Source organism: Dipodomys spectabilis, unplaced genomic scaffold (assembly GCF_019054845.1).
Source record: "Dipodomys spectabilis isolate Male_0828 unplaced genomic scaffold, ASM1905484v1 ptg000233l, whole genome shotgun sequence".
Classification (NCBI taxonomy): Eukaryota; Metazoa; Chordata; class Mammalia; order Rodentia; family Heteromyidae; genus Dipodomys; species Dipodomys spectabilis.
In genome coordinates, this window is record NW_024870910.1 from 6999717 (window position 1) to 7020717 (window position 21001).

Below are 21001 nucleotides of genomic sequence, written 5' to 3' on the forward strand. Positions count from 1 at the left end.
GCGGGGGCCGCTGGCTGGCAGCCGTCAGAGGGGTGTGGGCCGCCTGGGGGGTCCTCCCTCGGAGCCCCTATTCCAGCTCCTGCCACCTTGGAGGGGTCTCCCCTCCCTCCCTCCCTCCCTCCCTCTCTCTCTCCCTCTCTCAGCAGGGCTGGGTAAGGCCACTTCCTCCCCGGGGAGTTCACCACCCCCCTTCCCCCGGGACAGTGCAGGCACCAGTGTTCCATGCACCTATTTATATTTTTGGAAAACTAAAGATTATGATAATTATAAATAATAAAGACATTGGAGGAGATCTCTCTCTCTTTTTCTTTTTTTTTTTTTTAAGGAAAAGAACACCATGACCTGGGTGCTCGGGGGGGGGGGGGGGGGGGGCAGGGTTTTGATCAGAGCACCCAGCCTGGGGTGTGACTCCTGTGGGCTCTGCTGTGTGTGGCGTACGCTACGGCGATCGCGTCGGAGGGGGCCTGCGCCCCGGAGCCCGTGCGCGAGTGTGTGCCATCACACGTGTGGGTGCCTGTGTATACGTCAAGGAGGGGGGCTGCGACGGTGGATTTACAATGAACCCGCTGTCCACAAGAGCTGGGTGCGGTAGTGCATGCCTGGAATCCCAGCACTCGGGAGCTTGAGACCTGCGTGGAGCTTCACCGCGAGGCCCTGCCTCAAAAGCGCAACAGAAGCAACGGAGAGAGCTCTCCGACCACCACCCCCGTTCGCATCTGCGCTCCCCCTCGCTCGCCCACCTGAGAGGAGGCAGAGGGTAAACGGAGGCCAAAAGCAGGGAAATGGGAAAGCCAATGCGCAGACGCGCTGAGAACAAGGAACCCTGCTTAGTCCTGTTGGAGGCCAAGGGGTTCTCCGGCCTCCCGTGGACACCGCGCTGGGCTTTGCACACGCGCACACACTCTTACACGCAGGTGGCTCAACTTCCCAGCACTGACCAGGCCGTCCGTGAAGGCAGGGACGGCGGCTGAGGGAGACAGAGGCGGACGGAGGCCGGGCTGGGGGAAGAGACGCAGCGCCCTTTATTTCCAGGAAAGACGCACACGCGCCAGGCCGCACCCCAAACGGGACAACAAAACCCGGACTCCCCAGGAGCAGAAGAGGAGGAGGGGAGGGGCGGGCTCACCCCCACGCCTCACCCCTGCGGGCCGAGGGCTGGCCACGAGTTACCGTGCGCTGCCAGAGGTCAGCGTCGCGCATGGCACAGAGCAGCCCTCTCGGAGCCTCTGGGCTCTGGGCACCGGTGGCCCGCGCCAGTCATCCTAGCTACTCAGGAGGCCCAGATCGGAGGATCACAATGCAGTTGAAGGCCTGGCTGGCGCAGGAGAGCCTGTGAGACTCTCATCCCCAGTGACCCACCAGAAAGCGGGCAGTGGCGCTGTGGTAGAGCGCTCGCCTTGAGCACAAAAGCCCAGGCCCTGGGTTCAAGCCCACGCGTGCACAAACCAAAGGGAAGGTACCTGCGGCCGGCGCCTGGCCAGTTTGCCACAGTAGACACGGCAGGACCGGCCCTGAGGGTGCGGGCGGGAAGCCGAAGCTCTGGACCCCAGGCTCGGGAGCCCGCAGTCGGGGCGGGGTGAGCGACGGGATCATCCGCCAGCCGGCCCGCAGCGCCGCCGTCCAGGCCGCCAAGCGGCAAAGAGCTGGCCCACCCTGTCTGTGCGGGCGCCCGTCTTCCCGGCAGGCCTCCCTGGCCTCCGTCAGGGTCAGCGTTCTGGGGTGCTCCAGGTAGTACACCCGCCCTGAGGGAATGTGGGGTGTACGGTGGGGGCAGCCGGAGCAGGCCGGGCCTGCACGATGCCTGTGCCAGGCAGGACATGACGGCTGAGACCAGAGAGCCACCCCGCGGTGGTCATCTACAGCGACTATGGGGGGCGGGGGTAACCTTCCCTTAGGGTAGCACCCCAGTTACCACAAGAGGCCAATTAGCTCTAGAGAAAGAACATAAAACTGACCCCCTCTCCAGTCACAGGCTGGGAGATGCTATCCCCTCTCTAGTACCTGCCACAGCCCCTCCTCCCGGAGGGTGATGAGTGGTCTGGGGTTCCCATCACTCCAGGCCGGTCCCCACCAAACAGAGGGCCACCAGGGCCGCAGGACTCACCCCTGAGGGCCGGGGCGAAGCAGAAGACGTCGAAGGGGTGCAGGTGTCGGCGTCCCTAGCTGTGCATGGCGGGGGGCCAGGCCCGGGTCCCCGCAGGGCAGCCAGGGCAGCATGATGGGGTACCGCGTGGGTGCCTCCCACAGCCAGCCAGCCCATGCTGCACCCGTCCAGCCCGGCCTCCCAGGCCCGGAAGAGCTGCTGGAAGGAAGCCACCCTGGCAGACCTCCTGGGCCTCGAGGAACGTGGGCCGGGAGCGCCCCCGTGAGGACTGGTAGGGAAAGACCACGGCTGGAAGGGAGGCAGGAGGGCGGTGGAGGGGGGGGGAGGGGGGAGAGGCCCGTCTACCACGGGTCTGTTGCCTGCGGGGGGCCCTGCAGGCTCTGGGAACAGGCTCTGGTCTGTTGCCTGCGTCCGGGAGGCAGGCCCTGGCTTGTTAAGATAGTTAGGCCAGTCAGCAGGTGTCCCGGCCTGGCGAACTCACAGCGCAGCTGCAGAACCTGGGCAAAGGGCGGGCGATTGTCTCCAAGAGCCAGCACCTGGCTCCCAGGTCCTCAGCCGACAGCTGAGACGGGCCTGAGACCTAGAACTCCCCTCCCCCCCCACTCCTGCAAAGGGCTCCCGCCAGCCCCTCCCCACCGCTCAAGGCCTCCTCCAGACCCGGGAACTCCAGGCAGACTGGACTTCCTTCCTGCGGCCCCAGCGCACCGCCCACCCCCTCTGCCCCCCTCCCACCCCACCCCCATCGGCAGGAAATTCAGTTTGGCTTTTTAGAACCATTCTGGAATTTTCCTCTTTCTGGGCTGGTGTTTGAATTTCCAGGTTGACTGAATGGGTCCAGACTGATGGGATTGCCAGACCCACCGGCCGGAGCAGCGGCGGTGGCATCTCTAGCCGCTCCTGTGGTTACTAATGTGGTCATTTCTTAGGAAAATGCAATGATTTTCCATGGGAGACGCCCAGCATCAGGGAAAGACAGAGCTGTGGGGGGAAGGGAGGGAGGGAGGGCACGGGCAGCAGCCTCCCCCCTTCCCCCTCCCCCCTCCCCCTTCCTTCCTCCTCCCTCCTCCCTCCTGGCGGCCCGGTCTGGTGCTCAACCATTGGAGCCATGCCCCCAGCTACTTTTTTGTTTTAATCTTTTTTTAAGTACAGTCTTACACGTCAGCCTTCAACCCTGATCCTCCTACCTATGGCCTCCTAGCTCCCGGATAACTAGGACTAGAACCGTGGAGCCGCCATGCCCAGCTAGTGGGTGGAGATGGGAGTCTTGCTAATGTTTTGCCTGAGCTGGCCTCACACTGTGATCCTCCCCACCCAGTAGCTGGGACCACAGACCCGAGCCACCACCCCTGGCCGGGTCTGGGTGGTCCCTCCGGGCCTCTCCTCACCCCGTGCCCAGTCAGGGCCTCACAACGAAGCTCCAGCTCCACCAGGCCACTCTGGCCCTCCAGCCCGTCCTTGACCTCACCGCGGTAGCGCCCCGAGTCCTCCCGGGGCTCCAGAGAGACCTCCCACACCGTGTTTTGCCACAGTCCTGCTCCGCCTTGGTAGGCCCCCAAGGAGCGCTGCCTGTGGCCGGTGGCAGCCAGCACATCCTGCTCAGGGGCCTGGGTCTCCGACAGCTCCCACCATTTGACCCGCACGGGCCTGGCTCGTAGCAATAACGGCAGGGCAGGGTCACCCGGGCCCCTGGATGGGTGAACAGGGTCCCCTCAGGGGTCTCCACTACCCACTTCACCCTACTGAAGAGGCCTGAGGGAGAGGCGGGGGAACAGGGGGGGCTGCTGCACATGGTCGCATCCGCAAGGCCCTCCCAAGCCCTAGCCCGAGGCCCAGGTGCTGTGCCCCGCCCAGGTGCAGGGAGAGGTGACAGCTGTTCCCCAGGGACGCTGCTTGGGTCTCTGTGTGCCTGGACCAGTGCATGTGGGAACCTGCCCAGCTTACCCGCCCCCCCGCCCCCCCCGCCCCGGGGGCAGCCTCTACCATTCCTACTGGCCTCACCACACACTCTGCTCACCTGCCGGGGCCCACGGAGGCCGGCTGGCCTCCCAGCAAGAGCCACCAACAATGACAGGACCAGGAGACGCCGAGCCCTCTCTTAATGCCAACCACGGGCTCACGGGCTCTGGATCTGTATGTCTCCTGCCCAATGCCACCCAGCTGGTGGCAGGGTTGACCTTCAGGTCCACGTTATGTGGCTGTGGAATGTGGCATTGAAGCCCGTCTTTAAGTGGCGGGGTGGGAGCCGGGCACCCATGGCTCACACCTGTCATCCTGGCTGCTCAAGAGGCTGAGATCTGAGGATCACAGTTCAAAGCCAGCCCAGGCAGGAAAGTCCGTGAAACTCTTTTTTTTTTTTTTTTGGGTCCGGTCGTGAGGCCTGAACTCTGGGCCTGGGCGCTGTCCCTCAGCTCTTCAGCTCAAGGCTAGTGTTCTACCACTTGAGCCACAGTGCCACTTCTGGTGTTTTTTTTTCTGCTTATGTGGTGCTGAGGAATCGAACCCAGGGCCTCAGGCATGCAAAGCAAGCGCTCTACCACTGAGCCACCTTCCCAGTCCTTCCGTGAAACTCTTATCTCCAATAAACCACCAGAAAGCCGGAAGTGGTGCTGTGGCTCAAGTGGTAGAGCGCTCACCTTGAGCTGAAGAGCCGAGGGACAGCACCCAGACCCAGAGTTCAAGCCCCACAACCCACAAAAAAAAAATAAAAAATAAAGAGGCAATGTGGGGGCCGGGCACCCATGGCTCACGCCTGTCATCCTGGCTGCTCAGGAGGCTGAGATCTGAGCATCTCAGTTCCAAGCGAGCCCAGGCAGGAAAGCCTGTGAGACCCTCATCTCCACTCCTAGAAAACGTCGGAAGTGGCACTTTGGCTGCAAGTGGTATAGAGTGCTAGTCTTGAGCAAAAGAGTTCACAGGCAGCGCCCAGGCCCTGAGTTCAAGCCCTATGACTGATAACAGAAAGGAAAAGAGGCAGAGTGTGGGGAAAAGCTTAAAAAAGTCGAAAGCTGCGGGTTGGGAAGGTGGCTTTGTGGTAGAGCACTTGCTTTGCATGCAGGAGGTCCTGGGTTTGATTCCTCAGTACCACATAAGCAGAAAAGGCTGGAAGTGGTGCTGTGGCTCAAGTGGTAGAGTGCTAGCCTTGAACTGAAGAGCTGAGGGACAGTGTCCAGGCCCAGAGTTCAGACCTCACGACCGGACCCAAAAAAAAAAGTCTTAAGCCATCCGCAGGGGACCCTGGCCCCCACATCTCAAGGCAAGGCCCGGATAGGGAAGGGGCCGCTGCCCCCACCCCAGCCCAGAACCCACACCTCACAGCAGGAGGCCAGGACTCACCGGTCCTAGGGCTGCTGCCTGGGTCCCAGCCTGGGGTGCCGCTGTAGCAGAAGCCATTGTGGAAGGGCAAGCCGGAGGCGCAGGCCTGTGGGGACAGCGGCAGGAGCAGCAGCACCCGACAGGCAGGCGACCGTGTGGCGGCCAGGTCGGAATCCTGGGACGGCGGACTCCCCCGGAGGAATTAACCACGGAGGAGAAGAAAACAGTCCACAGCAGGTTTGACGGGGAGAGGTCTGGAGACCAGACTGGATTGGAAAAAGTAGCAGGTGCATTGTGTGTGTGTCAAAATAAGTCCCGCCCTGAGAAACGTGTGCACTCCAGAAGTGTCTGCGGGGAGGGTCGCGAGGTGGAACTTGCTTTTTATCTAATAGGACGCATAGTTCTCAAGTCAAGGTCAAAATAGCATTTCAGGTGCCATGATGTGCATCTTTAATCCCAGCTACACAGGTGGTAGCGGGAGGATCTAGAGGCCAAGGCCAGCCAGGGCCGAGGGAGTTAGCCAGACACTATCTCAAAAACAAAACACAAGCTGGAGGCAGGTGGCTCACGCCAAAAGTAGCTTCTCGGGGGGCTGAGGTCTGAGGATGGCAGTTCAAAGCCAGCCAAAGCAGAAAAATCTGAGAGTGTTATTTCCAATTCACCGCCAGAAAGGCAGAAAGGGAGCTGTGACTTGAGTGGTAGAGCACCGGCCTTGAGCAAAAAACAAAATAATAATAATGTAAAAGCAGCACCTAGGCCCTGAGTTCAAACCCTAAGACTGGCACGCGCACACACACACACACACACACACACACATCTGAGCCAGGCTGGGGATGTGCATGGTAACGTTTGTACCGAGCATGTGCAAAGCCCTGATTCCTCCCCAATGCCCAGGTGAAAATCAATCTTCCACTTGCTGGGACAGGTGCTCTACCCCTTGAGCCACATCCCCAGAGGATTTTCTGCTTTCTTTTTTTTTCATGATAAGTACTACTTGTATCTTTTCTCTTACAGACATTCTATACTTCTTTTTAGAAGCATAAAAGCTACAGAGAAATATACAAAAATATTATAAACAGCCAGGGGCTGGTGGCTGGCTCACGCCTGTAATCCTAGCTACTCAGGAGGCTGAGATCTGAGGATCATGATTCAAAGCCAGCCCGGGCAGGAGAGACCATGAGACTCCTATCTCCAATAAACCACCAGAAAACCAGAAGTGGTGCTGTGGCTCAAGTGGTAGAGCACTCGCCTTGAGCTGAAGAGCTGAGGGACAGCGCCCAGGCCCAGAGTTCAAGCCCCACGACTGACAAAAAAATTATAAACATAGTGTTAGCCACCTTTAACTCACTTGCTTTCTATCTTATGGTTGTTTTTTTGTCGGTCATGGGGCTTGAACTCTGTGCTAGCGCTCTACCACTTGAGCCACAGCGCCACTTCTGGCTTTTTCTGCTTATGTGGTGCTGAGGAATCGAACCCAGGGCCTCATGCACGCGAGGCAAGCGTTCTACCACTGAGCCACCTTCCCAGCCCCTCTTATTTTTAAACAGTGGACAAAGGTCTGTTGCCCTCCTGGTGGACCCATAGGACGGAAGCAGGCCCAGTAGACACCTCTTCACAGCTGGGGAAACTGAGGCAAGGACATTGCCTCCCCACCAGGCAAGCGCTGGGCTGGGGGCGAGGGAGGGGAGGGCTATGTGCGGCGCACCCCGGCACCCGCGGGCACCCCTGTGTCTCGCTAGGACAAGGACTTGCTGTGGCTACAGGGAGCTCCGCGGGGTCACTGCCAGCAGGGTCACCAGACCTCACGCCCCGTATGGCTCATGCCCCAACCCGGTGCCCTGGGTCCCTCCACCCGGCCCAGGAGACCCCTGAGCGGTAAGGCGGGACTGTCAGACCCTGGACCCCCGGCCCCAGCTGTGCACCCAGCACCCCGTAGCTCCTTGGCTCCCCACGGGGGTCTTGCATGGTGGGAGGAAGCACACGCTCCTCCCCCCCCCCCCCCCCCCCGTACCGTACCCCGTGCTCCCTTGCTCCCCTGGCCCCTTAAAGGAACACACGCCTCTACGCCTCTCCCACCAGGGCAGCGTTGGCAGTCAGTGCCACCCCCAGACCCTGCCCTGCCCTGCCCTGCCTGCAGCCACATCTGGGGGGGAGTTGGGAGAGGGGAATGAGGAGCGGGGAGGGAATTGAGGGGGGGAGTGAGGACTGGGGTCCCCGATCTCGGGCCCTCATGCAGGGCTCTCCACAGCCACTTCTTGGGGACTGGGGCCTCTCTTTGGCAGGAAGCTGGACAGCGACCTGCTGGTCTCTCAGAAGAGAAACTCACGGGAGGCCCTCAGCCTGGGTTAGGGGCAAGGTCAAAGGGTCATGAGGCACAGGGCATCCTCCTCACCCCTCCTCCAGACAGTCATGCCCGTCTGTCTGTCTGTCTGTCTCTCTGGATATTCGTCACACAGACAGGAGCCAAGCAGAGCTGACCTTCAGTGGACTATGGGGGGGGGACCTACCAGAGGGCCCGAGGCCTCTCTGCGGGGAGCCGCGCTGACTGCCCTGGGCCAGTCTATGCCGGCACAGAAGATAGCGTGAGTGGGGCTGGGAAGGTGGCTCAGTGGTAGAGCGCTTGCCTTGCCTGCCTGAGACCCTGGGTTCAATTCCCCAGCACCACATAAGCAAAAAGAAAAAAGCTGGAAGTGGCGCTGTGGCTCAAGTGGTAGAGCGCTAGCCTTGAGCTGAAGAGCTGAGGGACAGCGCCCAGGCCCAGAGTTCAGGCCCCACGACCGGACCCAAAAAAAAAAAAAAAAAAGAAGATAGTGTGAGTCAGCCAGGACCCCAGCCAGGGCTTGGGCCGATGTCTGTGTCCCTTCTGTGGAAGGGGCTGGCTAGTGTCCTTCTGTGGAACTGATCTTATCATTTACACTCTCCAGGGAGTTTCAGGACATTGCTCCAAGTTGCTCAGAGACAAGATTTGAACTCGGGTTGTCTGACTTGAGACTTGGAGCTCCTAATCACCCCAACATTCTGAAACCAGGAGCAAAGAAGAGTCTGGCCGGGCACCAGGGGCTCACGCCTGCAACCCTAGCTATTCAGGAGGCTGAGATACGAGGATCCTGGTTCAAAACCAGTTTCGGGGGGGGGGGGGGAGGGGGAGGAAAGTCTAAGAGACTCATCTCCGATGAACCACTAAGTGGTGCTGTGGCTCAGAGTAGCAGAAACACTAGCCTTGAGCCAAAGAGCTCAGGGACAAAGCCCAGGCCTGAGTTCAAGCCCCACAATCAACCCAAAAAATACATGGGTGGAGGTGCAGGTGGCAGCGAGGTCCACGTTAGCCCTCGGGACTTAGGTCAGAAAAGCAAACCTGGGGGTGATGGACCAAGATGAGGGGATTCACGCCAGGGACCAAACACTTCTGGCTTTGAGGCCGTAGCTGGCAGCAGCAGGGAGGCCTGGGCGGCCTGGCGTGGCCAGCCCCTGGGTTCCTGGGGCCTGTGATCCCCACCCACCAAAACACCCAGGGAGACAAACCGGGGAGCAGGTGACGGGAGACTCTGGACTCCAGGTCTGGCCAGCCTCAGTGAACTGATGTGGGGGGGGGGGGGCAGCCGAGAGGCATGCTGGGAAGGATGCTGGTCCCCGAGGGGGCCAGAGCAGGGGCGGGGCTGGGGTGGGAGGGACAAGCGTCCCAGGAGGGAGGGAGGCCCCGGGGTGAGCGGCCGCCTGCATCGCTCCTTCCCGGCTGCTGACTCCAGCCCTGCCCAGCGGGGCCCTGGCGCCGGGCGCTGGCCGAGGACGCAGAGCTTCCAGTGCCTGGCGCCCGTCCGCCTGCCCTTCCACCGCCTGTGTGCCTCAGTTTCATCGGGGTCCAACCCGAAGATGGGGTGTTTTCATTCACCCCTTTCCCAGCCCACGAGTTTCCCCTCAAGCTACCGCCACGGGGGCAGGGAGCCGGCCAGGGTGCCCGCCAGGGAACCCCTCCCTCCCCCCCAGCCCTGCGCCCTGCCAGCCAGGGAACCCCTCCCTCCCCCCCAGCCCTGCGCCCTGCCCGCCACCTCCAGCCAGCAGCAGCCCGCTCTGCCCGCCAAGGGGCCCCACGGCCGGGCAGGTCACAGGGAGCGAGACCCCATTTCCACACACACACACACACATGCACGCACACGCGCACAGACACACGTGCGTGCATGCCAGGCCCCATGGCGTGAACGCGCCCCACTGCTTGGTTTCTTCGAGCTTCGCGCCATTCCCTTTGCAGAAGTGGCAGAGCCTGCGGCGTGGAGCTCCCGGGGTTCTCGGGGCGCCCCGCGCCTGGCGGGGGCAGCTGCAGGCCCGGGAGGTGAGTCAGGGGCTTCGCCAGCCAAGAAGGAGCACGCACAGCTCAGGAGGATAGAAATGTATTTCCAGAAATGCCAGCGGGCCCTGCAGTGTGCAGCCAGCAGCGCCGGGCCGCCGGTCCCGGGGCGTCGCCTCGGCTCCCAGAGACCCCCGCCCGCCCCGAGGCAGGGCCACGCGGCCAGGCCGGCCACCCAGGACCGGGAACATGGTGTGCAGAGAAGCCGGGGAGACCCGAGGCCCCTCAAGAGCCAGGCCAGGAGCTGGGGCGGGGCGGGAGGGACAGGCACCCCTCCTTATCGGTGCCAGGCCTGCCCTGCTCCCGGGTTCCTGAGAAAATGGATGGCAGGGGTTGGTGTGGGCATTTGCTGGGGTGGGCAGGAGAGGGAAGAAGGAAGGGAGGGAGAGAGGGAGGGAGGGAAGGCAAGGTCCCCCCCTCTCCAGACCCCAGCCCCTGCAGTTACAGGAGGGCTGGGCAGGCAGCAGGCCACACAACTCAGCAGGGCTGGGAGAGGACAGTCAGCAAAACCCCATCTCAACAAACAGGTCAGGTTTGGCCGCACACCCCTCCTGCGGCCGCTAGCAGCCCAGCAGCTCCAGGCGCAGGGTGATCCGGTTATGCCAGGCCACGGGCAGGACCCGTACGTAGCGGGCCGTGAAGGGCGTCTCCAACACGTTCTTCTTGTGGGAGTAGTTGTCCAAGTTGCCAGGGAAGACCTGGAGGGGGGGGGGAACGGGTGGTGTCAGGCGAGTCCGGGCGCCCCTGGCCCCGCCCCCGGGCACCCTGACACGCCCACCTTGCTCTCCGTGGCCCCGGCCTCCCTGTACTCGGTCCAGACCTCGCCGTCATCACTGTAGGCCACCTTGTAGGCGGCCACGTACTGGATGTGGCCAAAGTCGCGGGCCCCCTGGGTGACGATGCCCGTCACCTGCTTCTGGGAGCCCAGGTCCACCTGTGGGGGAAACAGACACGCCGTCGGTCGCTGTGTGAAGCCGAGGTGCCGCCCTGGGCCTCAGTGTTCCTCATCTGCAAAGTGGGTATAAAGCTGCTGCGATCCCAGCACTGGAGAGGCTGGGGAAGGAGGACCGCGGACCAGAGACCAGCCTGTGCACACAGGGAGGCTTCGCCTGCAAAACGCAAGGGCTGGGGCGCTGGGAAGGCGGCTCAGCGGCAGAGTGCTAGCCCTGCACGCACAAGGCCCTGGGTTTGATTCCTCAGCACCACATAAGCAAAAAGAAAAAAGCTGAAAGTGGCGCTGTGGCTCAAGTGGTAGAGCGCTAGCCTTGAGCTGAAGAGCTGAGGGACAGCGCCCAGACCCAGGGTTCACGGCACGCGCACACAGCTGAGCAAGTGGGAAGAGGAGACAGTCACGGAGAACACGGCTCTTGCTGAGGGCTCCGGGGGTCCAGCAGCCCCCCCGCCCCTCCCCAGGCCCGGCCCCTGCCCGGCCCCCCCCAGGCCCAGCCCGTGCCCGGCCGGCTCCAGCACCCCCCCTACCCCCCCCAGGCCCGGCCCGTGCCCGGCCGGCTCCAGCACCACCCACCTGCAACCACTCGTTGGCGCCGTTGCCCTGGGCGGTCCAGGCGTTGATCTTGCCCTGCCGGTCCAGCCGCGCGTAGAAGGGGTACCAGCCGAAGGCGCGCAGGCCCAGCGTCTTGTAGCTGCTGGAGGCGGTGAGCTGCCTGTCCGGGATGCTGCCGTCCTTCAGGCCCAGCGGTCCCGAGCACCCTGCTGCCAGAAAGACCGTCCGGCCCCGCTCCCCACCCCCACCCCGCCCTGACACCTTCGTTGACTGCGGAGGCTTGAACTCGGGGCCTCCCGCCCTCGGCTCTTTTGCTCCTGGCTGCTGCTCTGCCACGCCAGCCCCGCCTCCAGTTCTGGCTTTTTGCAGCTTATCTGGAAATAAGTGTCTGGCAGATCTGTCTGCCCAGGCTGACTCTAAACCACAAGCCTTGGATCTCAGCCTCCTGAGCAGCTAGGATTGTAGGTGTGAGCCACCAGCGCCGGGCTTGGGGATTGTTCTGGAGATGGGGGGGGGGGGAGGTCTCACTAAGACACAGGCTTGCCTGCGGCTCCTCCTTAGTAGCTAGCAGAGGCTCTTGCTTGTTTCTGGGGTGCAGTCACCCACACCGAGAGGGCTGCTCCCGGGCAGGCGGTGCCTGCTTTACGCAGGCCCACCAAGAGTGCCCAGGAATGTGTTGTTTGCTCCTGAATCTGCACCTGTGTGGCCGCAACACAGGTGATGCTCCCAGGAGGTGAGGGGTGTGTCTCACTCATGGGACTGTTTCTCCCCTGGGGAGTTGAGTGGAGGGGCGGAGCCTGGAGAAGCCTGTGTCCATCCGCCACGCTTTATCTTCCTGCCCGTCACCTGCCTCTCTGCCTCCCAAGTGTGGGAGGATGCAGCCGCTCCAGCCATCGCCTCATTGCCTCCAAGGGGCAGAGCACCTAGCCACCACTGGATACTCCTGTAGACACCCCCCCCCCCCACCACAGCCCTCTACCCATGCTCAAGAAAACCTCACCCCTGACCTTATCTGAAAGCGCAGGACTGTCAACACCATAAATCCCAGACAGGACAGGACAGACATTCCAAAGAGGATCTTACACTCAGGTGTGTAAAAACCGTAACCCCCAACATGCCTCCCCCCCGCGTTCTCTGACCCCTGCGGTGTAAGCAGAGCCTCTCTGCAGCCATGACCAAAGCCTGCCCCGCCCCGCCCCGCCAAGCTCCTTTCATCGGCCATTGCCTGGGCTCCCTGCAGTCTGCACCAGTTCTGCCCCGTGCCAGCTGAGTGTGCACAGCCGGCCATGGGTGCCTCAGTCCCCCGGGGTCTTCCAGAAACAAACAGCCTTGCTTCTAGACGTCTAGGGCTGGAAGTATGATTTTGTGTTTTCTTTGCTGGTCCTGGGGCTTGAACTCAGGGCCTGGGCCCGGTCCCTGACCTTCTTGTGTTCAAGGCGAGCACTCTACCACTTGAGCCACAGCGCCAGTTCTGGCTTTTTCTGAGTGGTTTATTGGAGACAAGTCTCATGGACTTTGGAAAGTCCAGCCCAGGCTGGCTTCGAACCTCCATCGTCAGAGCTCAGCCTCCTGAGTAGCTAGGATGTCGGGCGTGAGCCACCAGCACCCGGCTGGAAGTCTGATTTTCTAGGAAGGCGTTATACTGCTGGCCCATAGAGCTCATGGCCCACCTCGGTGAGCTGTCTGCTTGGCTCCGGCCCCAGCAAGCTTCCTTCCATCCTCCATCATGTCCCAGGACCTTTGCACCTGCCGATTCTGCACCTGGAAAGCGCTCTCCAGGCTGTTTGATAACTTCCCAGGGCTTCGTCCAAGCTCCCCCCCAAGGCCAGTCCACAAAACAATGCCCTGCCCGTGCTGAGCTGGGTGCAGAGCTCTCAGACCTTCCGTTTGCTCCTGATCTGGATGGAGTGGCCTCCCTTACCAGAATGCAAATCCCAGGAGGTCAGGGGTCCCAAGGAGCGGGCTTTCAGTTAACTAGTTAATCGGTCCCCAGTGGATTTCTAGGACACTGGACCTAAGCCACGCCCACGGCCACGCCCACAGCCATGAGGTGCATGCACTCACCCAGCCCTGCACACGCTGCGGTCCCTGGTGCTGACCAGCAGGTGGCACTGTGGCTTCAAGGGAAAAACAACTCAGTTCAAGGGGGAAAAGTTCCAGAGGGCTTGGGCCCAGCCAAGCACCCAACGCACAGCTCTCCTGGTGAGGCAGAAAAACCTGTCCCTTCCTGGTCTGCAGAGGCAGCAAGAAGAACCAGGGCCGAGCCGCACCAGGCTGGTATTGACTGGGCTGCGTGCTGGGGTCGGAGCTCAGGATCTACCCCACGCTCCTCACGCCGCAGCCGTGGAGCCTGGGACCTCTCACTCATCCACCTGCTCTCGCCCAAGATTTACCTGTGAGTCCTGCAGGCTCGTCTGCACAGTACAGAAGGGTTCTCTGCCATTGGCAAGCTCACCCTCGGAAAAACACAACTAACTGCCGCCCCAGGAACCAAGCTGAGGGGAGGGAGAATACTTGGAAAACCAGCCAGGCTTGGTGACTCACGCCTGTAATCCTAGCTACTTCAAGGCTGAGATCTGGAGGGTTGCAGTTCAAGGCCAGTCCAGGCAGAAAACTCTGCAAGGTCAACTCCAATAAACCAGCAAAAAAGCTGGACTAGAGGCATGGCTCAAGTGGTAGAGTACCAGCCATGCGCAAGAAAGCCAAACGCAAGCTTGAAGCCTGAGGTCAAGAGCCCCAGCAGAGGCACAAAAAGGAAAAAAGAAAACTCTCCTTCACCAAGCAGACTGCCCAGGAAAGGGGCAAGCTGCCCTGTGTGTGTGCGTGTGTGTGTGTGTGTGTGTGTGTGTGTGTGTGTGTGTGTGTGTGTGTGTGTGCTTGCATGTGTGTGTGCATGCATGTGCGTGCGCGTGTGTGCATGTGTGTGTGCATGCATGTGTGTGCATGTGTGCATGTGTGTGTGTGTGTGCGCACATCCTGATTGGCTCAGGACCCCCGGGCACCACGCGTGGTGGAGGCGAGGCTCAGAGAGGCGTGCCCATTCTCACCATTCAACTCGCAGCCCAGGAGCTCGAAGCGGAGGGTGCAGCCACGGCGGCAGGCCACAGGAAAGAGGCGCACAAACTGCGTCTCCAGCGGGGTCTTGAACATGTTGATCTTCAGGCTGTCATTGTCCATGTTGCCCTCGAACTCCTGAGGAGAGAGGGGGCTGGGCTGGAGGCACAGCTCGGGGGCCGAGTAGGCCCCATTCTGGGAGCTTCTTCGGGGCCCGGGAGGCGGACCAGCACCAAGCTCTCCTCCGCTCACCGCCCTGGCTATCACGGGAGCAGCCCGGGCATACACCTCGCAGGGCCACCCCCTTACAACCCCAGAGGGCAGTGCCCATCCGGAAAGACACAGTGGCCGCCCAAGGACGCGGCCCCCAACACCTGTACTGCCCGTGCCTCGTGCGCAGTGTGCCGCCCCGAAGACCCAGAACGCAGGCCAGCGCCACCACCCCGCTCCCAGCCTCTCCGGTGTCATCGCTAGGCCGAGCCCGGGGCAATCTGGGTCTCCCTGCTTCCAGAAACCAGGAGAAGCTCGCCTCGTGGCCACCCACCCAGAATGCTTTGCCTCACTGGGGGTCCCTGGGGCGGGGGGGGGGGGGGTTGCTGACCCCGGGACCCTTCTCCAGGCCCCTCACGGGGCTACCTTGTCTCCAGTCCCCTCTTCATTCTGGATGAACTGGAACCTGCGTCCGTCCAGGCTGTAGGCCACCTTGAAGGCCTTCAGATACTCGGAAGTCCCCGCGCGGCTGGCGCCCTGCGTCACCACGCCGGTCACCCGCATCTTCCGGAGCAGATTCACCTGGAGCGGGGCGGGGGGGATGTGGTCCTCATCTCCTGAGTCCTTCAGCCCCAGACCCACCCACACAGAGAGGGACAGCAGAGGGGCAGCTGGACACACTCCCTGGCGGGGGTAACCTCACCCCTCCCTGGGGCTGCCTCTCCTCCTGGCCTCTCCCTTCGAGTGGGAAAGCACAAGGGGCCAGATCCCATGGGTACGGACGGGAGCCCTCCTCCGCTGAGTGTCCCCTTCTCCTGACGCTCTGCTGTGGTCCCCCCAGACCCGGAGGCCGCCCCCGGCGCCAGCACCCCTCGCCCGCCCAGGCCGCCTGGGCTGTGCGTACCTGGATCCAGGGCTTCTTGTCGTAGTTGCTGGCGGTCCAGGCGTTGACCAGGCCGCTGCGCCGCAGGCGGGCCAGCTCGGGGCCCCAGCGCTGCAGGCCCAGGAAGCCCAGGTGCACGGACGAGGCGGAGAGCTGTGCGTCGCCGATGGCGCCCCCCTCCATGCCCAGCGGCGTGGCGCAGGCCGAGGGGTTCTGGGCGGCCAGGTGGCCCCCTTGCCGGTTCCAGGGTTCTGCTGGGGACGGAGCAGAAGGGTCTCTGGTGGGGAACCGGGCCAGGGGGCCCCTCCGATCCTCTCTTTGGGAGCGGGGTCTGGCCAGCTGGGCACCGAAGCCCTGATGCAGCAGCAACGCATGCAAAGCGTGCCCGGAGCTGGCGGGCACAGCCTGGGCCGGAGCTGATCCCACCCCGCTCTCCGGGGCCCCTCCCACTTCCTCTGCCCTGTCCTCGGCCCGCCAGCCACCCGTGACGGCGTGGCGCAGGTGGGCGCACGTCCAATGGGACAAGGGCCCAAGTGTGGGACCAACGGGTGGCTCCGGGGAAATGGAAGCGGCCACAAGCCAGAGGGGCCGCGGCCCGCGCCTCAGCCCTGGCCATCCAGCCTGGCGCAGCCTGGCGGACCCCAGGCCCAGAGCTGGGGGAAGAAAGACCGAGGGGCTAATTCCTGCTCAGACCCTCCCCCCAAAAATGAGCTCGGTCTACCTGACCCCACCACACTCCACTAGTCTTGAAACACAGCTCTGCATCTTTCCACCCACAGCTCCAGACCCAGCCTCCCTCCACCCAGCCTCCGTAAAGCCACAGGTCCACCTTGGGCCAGGGCCGACGCAAGGAGCTATGGAGCTACGGATGAAGAATGTGTGTGTCTGCCCCACTGGTAGGCGCATCTCAGGCTCTACGCCAGCCCTGGGTGTCTGGACCGCCCGTGGGCTCGGGGTAACAGCAGGCCCGCCACCTCGGGGTCACCCGAACCCCACCCCGGCCGGGCCTGCAGTCCCAGGGGAGGCGTGCAGGCAAACGCAGGGTGGAGGGACAGGGGACCCTTCTCCCCGCCCCTCTCCCAGTCCCCCCGGGACCCCCTGAGCCCAGCCAGGGCCCCCCCACCCCCGTAAGCACTCACGGGTCTCGCAGTGGGTGCCCGAGTAGCCCCGCGGGCACCGGCACACGTACGAGGTGAACACGTCCCCTCGGAGATCGTCCCGGGCCACCTGGCACTCCGCGTCGTGGTGACAGGGGTTCGGGGAGCAGGGACCTGGAGCGGAGGCGGAGACGGGCAGGTGAGGGGCGCTCCCCCCTCCCCCCCGCCCCCAGCCTGCCTGCTGAGGCCACGGCCACGGGAAGTCACTCAGAAGCCAGGGGTCTCCTGGGAAGGGGAGCTGGGGACGGCGGGGGTCTGGGAGGCGGCGCAGGCCTGGCCCTGGCAAGGCCCCTACCTGTCTCCGTCTCATTGCAGGTGAGGCCCGTGAAGCCGTCGGGACACAGGCAGTAGTAGAGAGGGGTGCCCTCGTGGCCGGTCAAGCAGGTCCCGCCGTGCAGGCACAGACTGGGGTCACAGAAGTCCCCTGCAAGGCAGCGCAGACCCGTCACCCCCCGCACCCCGCCCGAGAGGCGGCACCCTCACAAGGCGGGAGGCAGCGGGAAGGAGGACGGCCAGCTGGCGGACGAACACTGTCGGGAGCCCACAGACCAGAGGACACGGGAGCTGGGTCTAAAAGACAGACTGGGGCGGGGCCGGGCTGAGGAAGGAGGAACGTTCTGGAGAAAAACAGACACACAGGAAGCAGAGCCAATGAGAGAATGGTGGGCTGAGGCCAGGGCAGGGAGCCTCTGGGAGGGACAAGTTCAGAGTGCAAATCCTGCAGACAGGTAGGAGGGATCCACTCAGAGCTCACCACCGGATTCACCCTCTCCGATCATAGCTTTGCCCCTACCTGGGCCACCCCAGCACAACCAAGAAGACACACACGGGCTGGGAAGGTGGCTCAGTGGTAGAGCGCTTGCCTTGCATGCCAGAGGCCCTGGGTTCCATTCCTCAGCACCACATAAGCAAAAAGAAAAAAGCCGGAAATGGCACTGTGGCTCAAGTGGTAGAGCACTAGCCTTGAGCTGAAGAGCTGAGGGACAGCGCCCAGGCCCAGACTTCAGGCCCCACGACTGACCCCCCCCCAAAAAAAGAAAGAAAACACACACACATACACACACACACACACACACACACTCCCTGGGTGTGAGTAAGAAGCCTGCCCCATCCTGGGTGAAAATCTCACCTGCAGAGAAGGGGTAGGGAGGGCAGGGTGGCCGCCACCCAGCCCCTAGGAAATGGGGACAGGAGGTCAGGAGGAAGGAGACAAGCAGAGCTTGAGAGCCACCTCCAACAGTGGCTAAGGGGGGGGGGGGGGGAACCAAGGCTTCAGGTTCTCCAAGGTTTGGAGAACACAGGACAGGCTGTGGTATCATGGCCCTCAAACCCCGTCCCATCCCCATGCCCAAGCAGGAGCCCCCCCCCAGAAGCCCACCCCCCCTCTTCTGCTGGACCCCAGACCCTTGATCTGGGGTCCAACCAGTGAGCAGCAAGCAGCCTTCAGGTGGGCAGGACCTGAGGAGGGCCCCCCTGGCTGGTCTTAGCACCCCAGAGCCCACACAGGGGCTGAGACCGGGGCCGCATGCTCCCCCCCCACGCCCACCCCATCACCATCCTGGGCTGGAAGGAGGTCCCCACGTCCCCATGTCCCTCAGGCAAGCTGCACTAATGAGGATGGGCCGGTAAGATCCCGCCCCCCTGCCCAGGCCAGGGGCCTGGGGAGCTTAAGGCAGCTCCCAGAGAGCTATTAGTCACTGACTTTAAATAGCAGGTTAATCCCTCCCCCGACCTGGCAGACCTCAGACAGCGCCTAGGCTGAGGCCCAACCAGGGCTCTCTCTCCAGGGACAACAAACAGCCCCCAGGAGAAAGGGAAGAGGGAAACTTGTCCTCCATCCCTGGGGCCTGGACAGACTTGGTGGGGGGTGGGGGCTGGCACAGAGGGGGCCGGGCGTCTGGGAGGGGACAGACCCCAGGCTTCCCAACTCAGCTCAACCCCCCTGCCTCCCCACCTCCCCTCCAGAATCCGCACTGGGGTTTCAGAGGGGCGGGGAGGGGGGCAGGGCCATGGACACCCGACATCTTTCCGGGGTGGCCGTGAGGACAGGCAGGCTTCGACTTGAATGGGGTGGCAGAGCTGGGTCCTGCTGCACCCTCTCTGGCGCTGCCCACTGCAGCGAGGCCCAGCCGTCCGCGGGGCCGGGACCCTGCCCGGCGGCTCCCCAAGGTCCCCCCGGCCCGGGGCTGCCCCTCGCCGACCCCAGCCCACGCCCAGTGCAAAGGGGTCAGAGGTGGAGGGGGGAGCCCCGAATCTTCCAGATCGAGTCCAACGGCCTCATTTCACAGACAGGAAAAGAGAGGTCCGGCCTCTGTGGTGTGTGAGGCTCGTGTGGGTCCCGACCCTGCCCGCAGCGGGAGGCCCCATGGGCGCCCCCTTCCCTCCTTCCCCCCTCTCTCCCTCCCTCCTCTCTCCATCTCCCCTAGGCTGGACTAGAGGTGCCCCGCCCCATGGGAGGGGGGATGGAAGGCGCCCCGCCCCGTGGGAGGGGGGGAGGGCAGAGGTGCCCGCCCCGTGGGAGGGGGGGTGGGAGGCGCCCTGCCCCGTGGGATGGGGGGGTGAGGTGGGAGGTGCCCGCCCTGTGGGGGTAGGAGGGAGGTGCCCGCCCCGTGGGGGGAGGGGGGAGGTGCCCACCCCGTGGGAGGGGGGGAGGGGGAGGTGCCCGCCCCGTGGGAGGGGGGCTGTGAGGTGTCCGCCCCGTGGGAGGGGGGGGTGGTAGGTGCCCGCCCCGTGGGAGGGGGGGGTGGGAGGTGCCCGCCCCGTGGGAGGGGGGGGTGGTAGGTGCCCGCCCCGTGGGAGGGGGGGTGGGAGGTGCCCGCCCCGTGGGAGGGGGGGTGGGAGGTGCCCGCCCCATGGGAGGGGGGGGTGGGAGGTGCCCGCCCCGTGGGGGGGAGGGGGAGGCGCCCGCCCCGTGGGAGGGGGGGTGGGAGGTGCCCCGCCCCGTGGGGGGGAGGGGGAGGCGCCTGCCCCGTGGGAGGGGGAGGGGGAGGCGCCCGCCCCGTGGGGGGAGGGGGAGGCGCCCGCCCCGTGGGGGGAGGGGGAGGTGCCCACCCCGTGGGGAGGCGCCCGCCCCGTGGGGGGAGGGGGAGGCGCCCGCCCCGTGGGAGGGGGGGTGGGAGGTGCCCGCCCCGTGGGGGGGAGGGGGAGGCGCCCGCCCCGTGGGAGGGGGGGGTGGGAGGTACCTCGCCCCGTGGGGGGGAGGGGGAGGCGCCCGCCCCGTGGGGGCAGGGAGAGGGGGGAGGTGCCCGCCCCGTGGGGGGGAGGGGGAAGCGCCCGCCCCGTGGGAGGGGGAGGGGGAGGCGCCCGCCCCGTGGGGGGAGGGGGAGGCGCCCGCCCCGTGGGGGGAGGGGGAGGTGCCCCGCCCCGTGGGGGGAGGGGGAGGTGCCCCGCCCCGTGGGGGGAGGGGGAGGCGCCCGCCCCGTGGGGGGAGGGGGAGGCGCCCGCCCCGTGGGAGGGGGGCGGGAGGCGCCCCGAGAGAACTTCGGAGCGGCCGGAAAGCGGCGCGGGCACCTACCGGAGTCGGCCAGGAGGCCGCAGGCGCAGAGCAGCGCGCCGCACAGCGCGGCCAGCACGCGGGGCCCCGGCATGCTCGCGGACACCCGCACGGGACAGGACGACGGGACTCACCGGCCGACGGGCTGCGGGACGGCTTCGGGCTGCGGCTCGGCTCCGGACCGGAATAAATACGGCCGCTCAGCCCCGCCCACCGGCTCCGCCCAGACCAGTCAGAGGCGGGCTTGGAGGCGGCACCGAGACGATTCGGGGCGTGGCTGGCCTGGGGGCGTGGTCGCGATATAGGGGCGTGGTCTCCATGCTGGGGGCGGGGCAGACTTTGCTGGAGGCGTGGCTGTACCGACGGGGGCAGAACTGAGCGTCTGGGTGGGACTGAGCTGACGGGGGCGTGGCCTCGTTCATGGGGGCGGGTCTTAGGTGCTGGGGGCGGGGCTGAACTACTGGGGTGGGCCGACGTGGTATGGGGGGGGCCTGGGGCCCCGCCTCCAAAACCTGGGGTGGGTGTGGCTCGGGCTCAGGAGCAGAATGCTTGCCGGCTTAGCAAGCTGCAACGCTGGCTGGATTCCAGTGCCCAGCACCGTGAAAACAAACAAGAAAAGAATTCTGTAAAAAACAAAGGCTGTGGGAGAGAGTCATGAAACGGGGGACCCTGGCGGAGATGCATCCACATGCATGAACTGCTCTGTCCTAGGGCAGCCGCTGTGCACAGCTGCTGACAGATCATGCAAGTAAATAAATAAATGTTACTGACATATGTAAGAGGCGAGGTGCTGGCGGCTCACAGCTGTAATCCTGGATACCCAGAAGGCTGAGATCTGAGGACTGAGGTTTGAAACCAGCCTGACCTGGAAAGTCAGTGAGACGCTATCTCCAACGACCCTACACACGTACGTCTCACAAATGAATCAATGAGATACTTCAA

At 64.0% G+C, this 21001-nt stretch overlaps 2 protein-coding genes across 7 annotated transcripts; both read right to left on the reverse strand.

Annotated features, from left to right (window-relative positions):
* Nucleotides 1-659: 659 nt before the first annotated feature.
* Hapln3 (hyaluronan and proteoglycan link protein 3) lies at nucleotides 660-9949 on the reverse strand. The gene is given in 15 exon segments (XM_042698521.1): nucleotides 660-740; nucleotides 909-967; nucleotides 1461-1555; nucleotides 1557-1628; nucleotides 1630-1670; nucleotides 1672-1742; nucleotides 2105-2177; nucleotides 2179-2256; nucleotides 2258-2318; nucleotides 2320-2392; nucleotides 3513-3749; nucleotides 3752-3853; nucleotides 5438-5591; nucleotides 9624-9728; nucleotides 9818-9949. Coding segments are annotated over 15 exon segments (1434 nt in total).
* Mfge8 (milk fat globule EGF and factor V/VIII domain containing) lies at nucleotides 9786-20229 on the reverse strand. 6 transcript variants are annotated; one of them, XM_042698546.1, is made up of 9 exons: nucleotides 20081-20229; nucleotides 16862-16990; nucleotides 16549-16680; nucleotides 15436-15663; nucleotides 14953-15113; nucleotides 14310-14454; nucleotides 11284-11471; nucleotides 10537-10692; nucleotides 9786-10456 (listed from the first exon to the last, which is right to left on the reverse strand). In XM_042698546.1, the coding sequence occupies exons 1-9, from the start codon at nucleotides 20151-20153 to the stop codon at nucleotides 10319-10321; spliced, it is 1350 nt and encodes a 449-aa protein (XP_042554480.1). In that variant the 5' UTR covers nucleotides 20154-20229; the 3' UTR covers nucleotides 9786-10318. The 6 variants fall into 6 exon arrangements, with proteins under 6 accessions (XP_042554480.1, XP_042554482.1, XP_042554481.1 ...); XM_042698548.1 differs by having other exon boundaries at nucleotides 14953-15108; nucleotides 15431-15660; nucleotides 20081-20228; XM_042698547.1 differs by having other exon boundaries at nucleotides 11284-11468; nucleotides 14953-15108; nucleotides 15431-15663; nucleotides 20081-20228.
* Between the last annotated feature and the right edge of the window lie 772 nt (nucleotides 20230-21001).

Excerpts from the sequence above, each read along its gene's own strand:
- Mfge8 (XM_042698546.1), bottom strand. The coding sequence starts at position 20,153 with ATGCCGGGGCCCCGCGTGCTGGCCGCGCTGTGCGGCGCGCTGCTCTGC. Across the intron at positions 15,114-15,435 it reads CTACGACAAGAAGCCCTGGA|TCCAGGTGAATCTGCTCCGG; the intron begins TCCAGGTACGCA and ends CCCCCGCCCCGC. Across the intron at positions 14,455-14,952 it reads AAGAGGGGACTGGAGACAAG|GAGTTCGAGGGCAACATGGA; the intron begins GTAGCCCCGTGA and ends CTCTCTCCTCAG.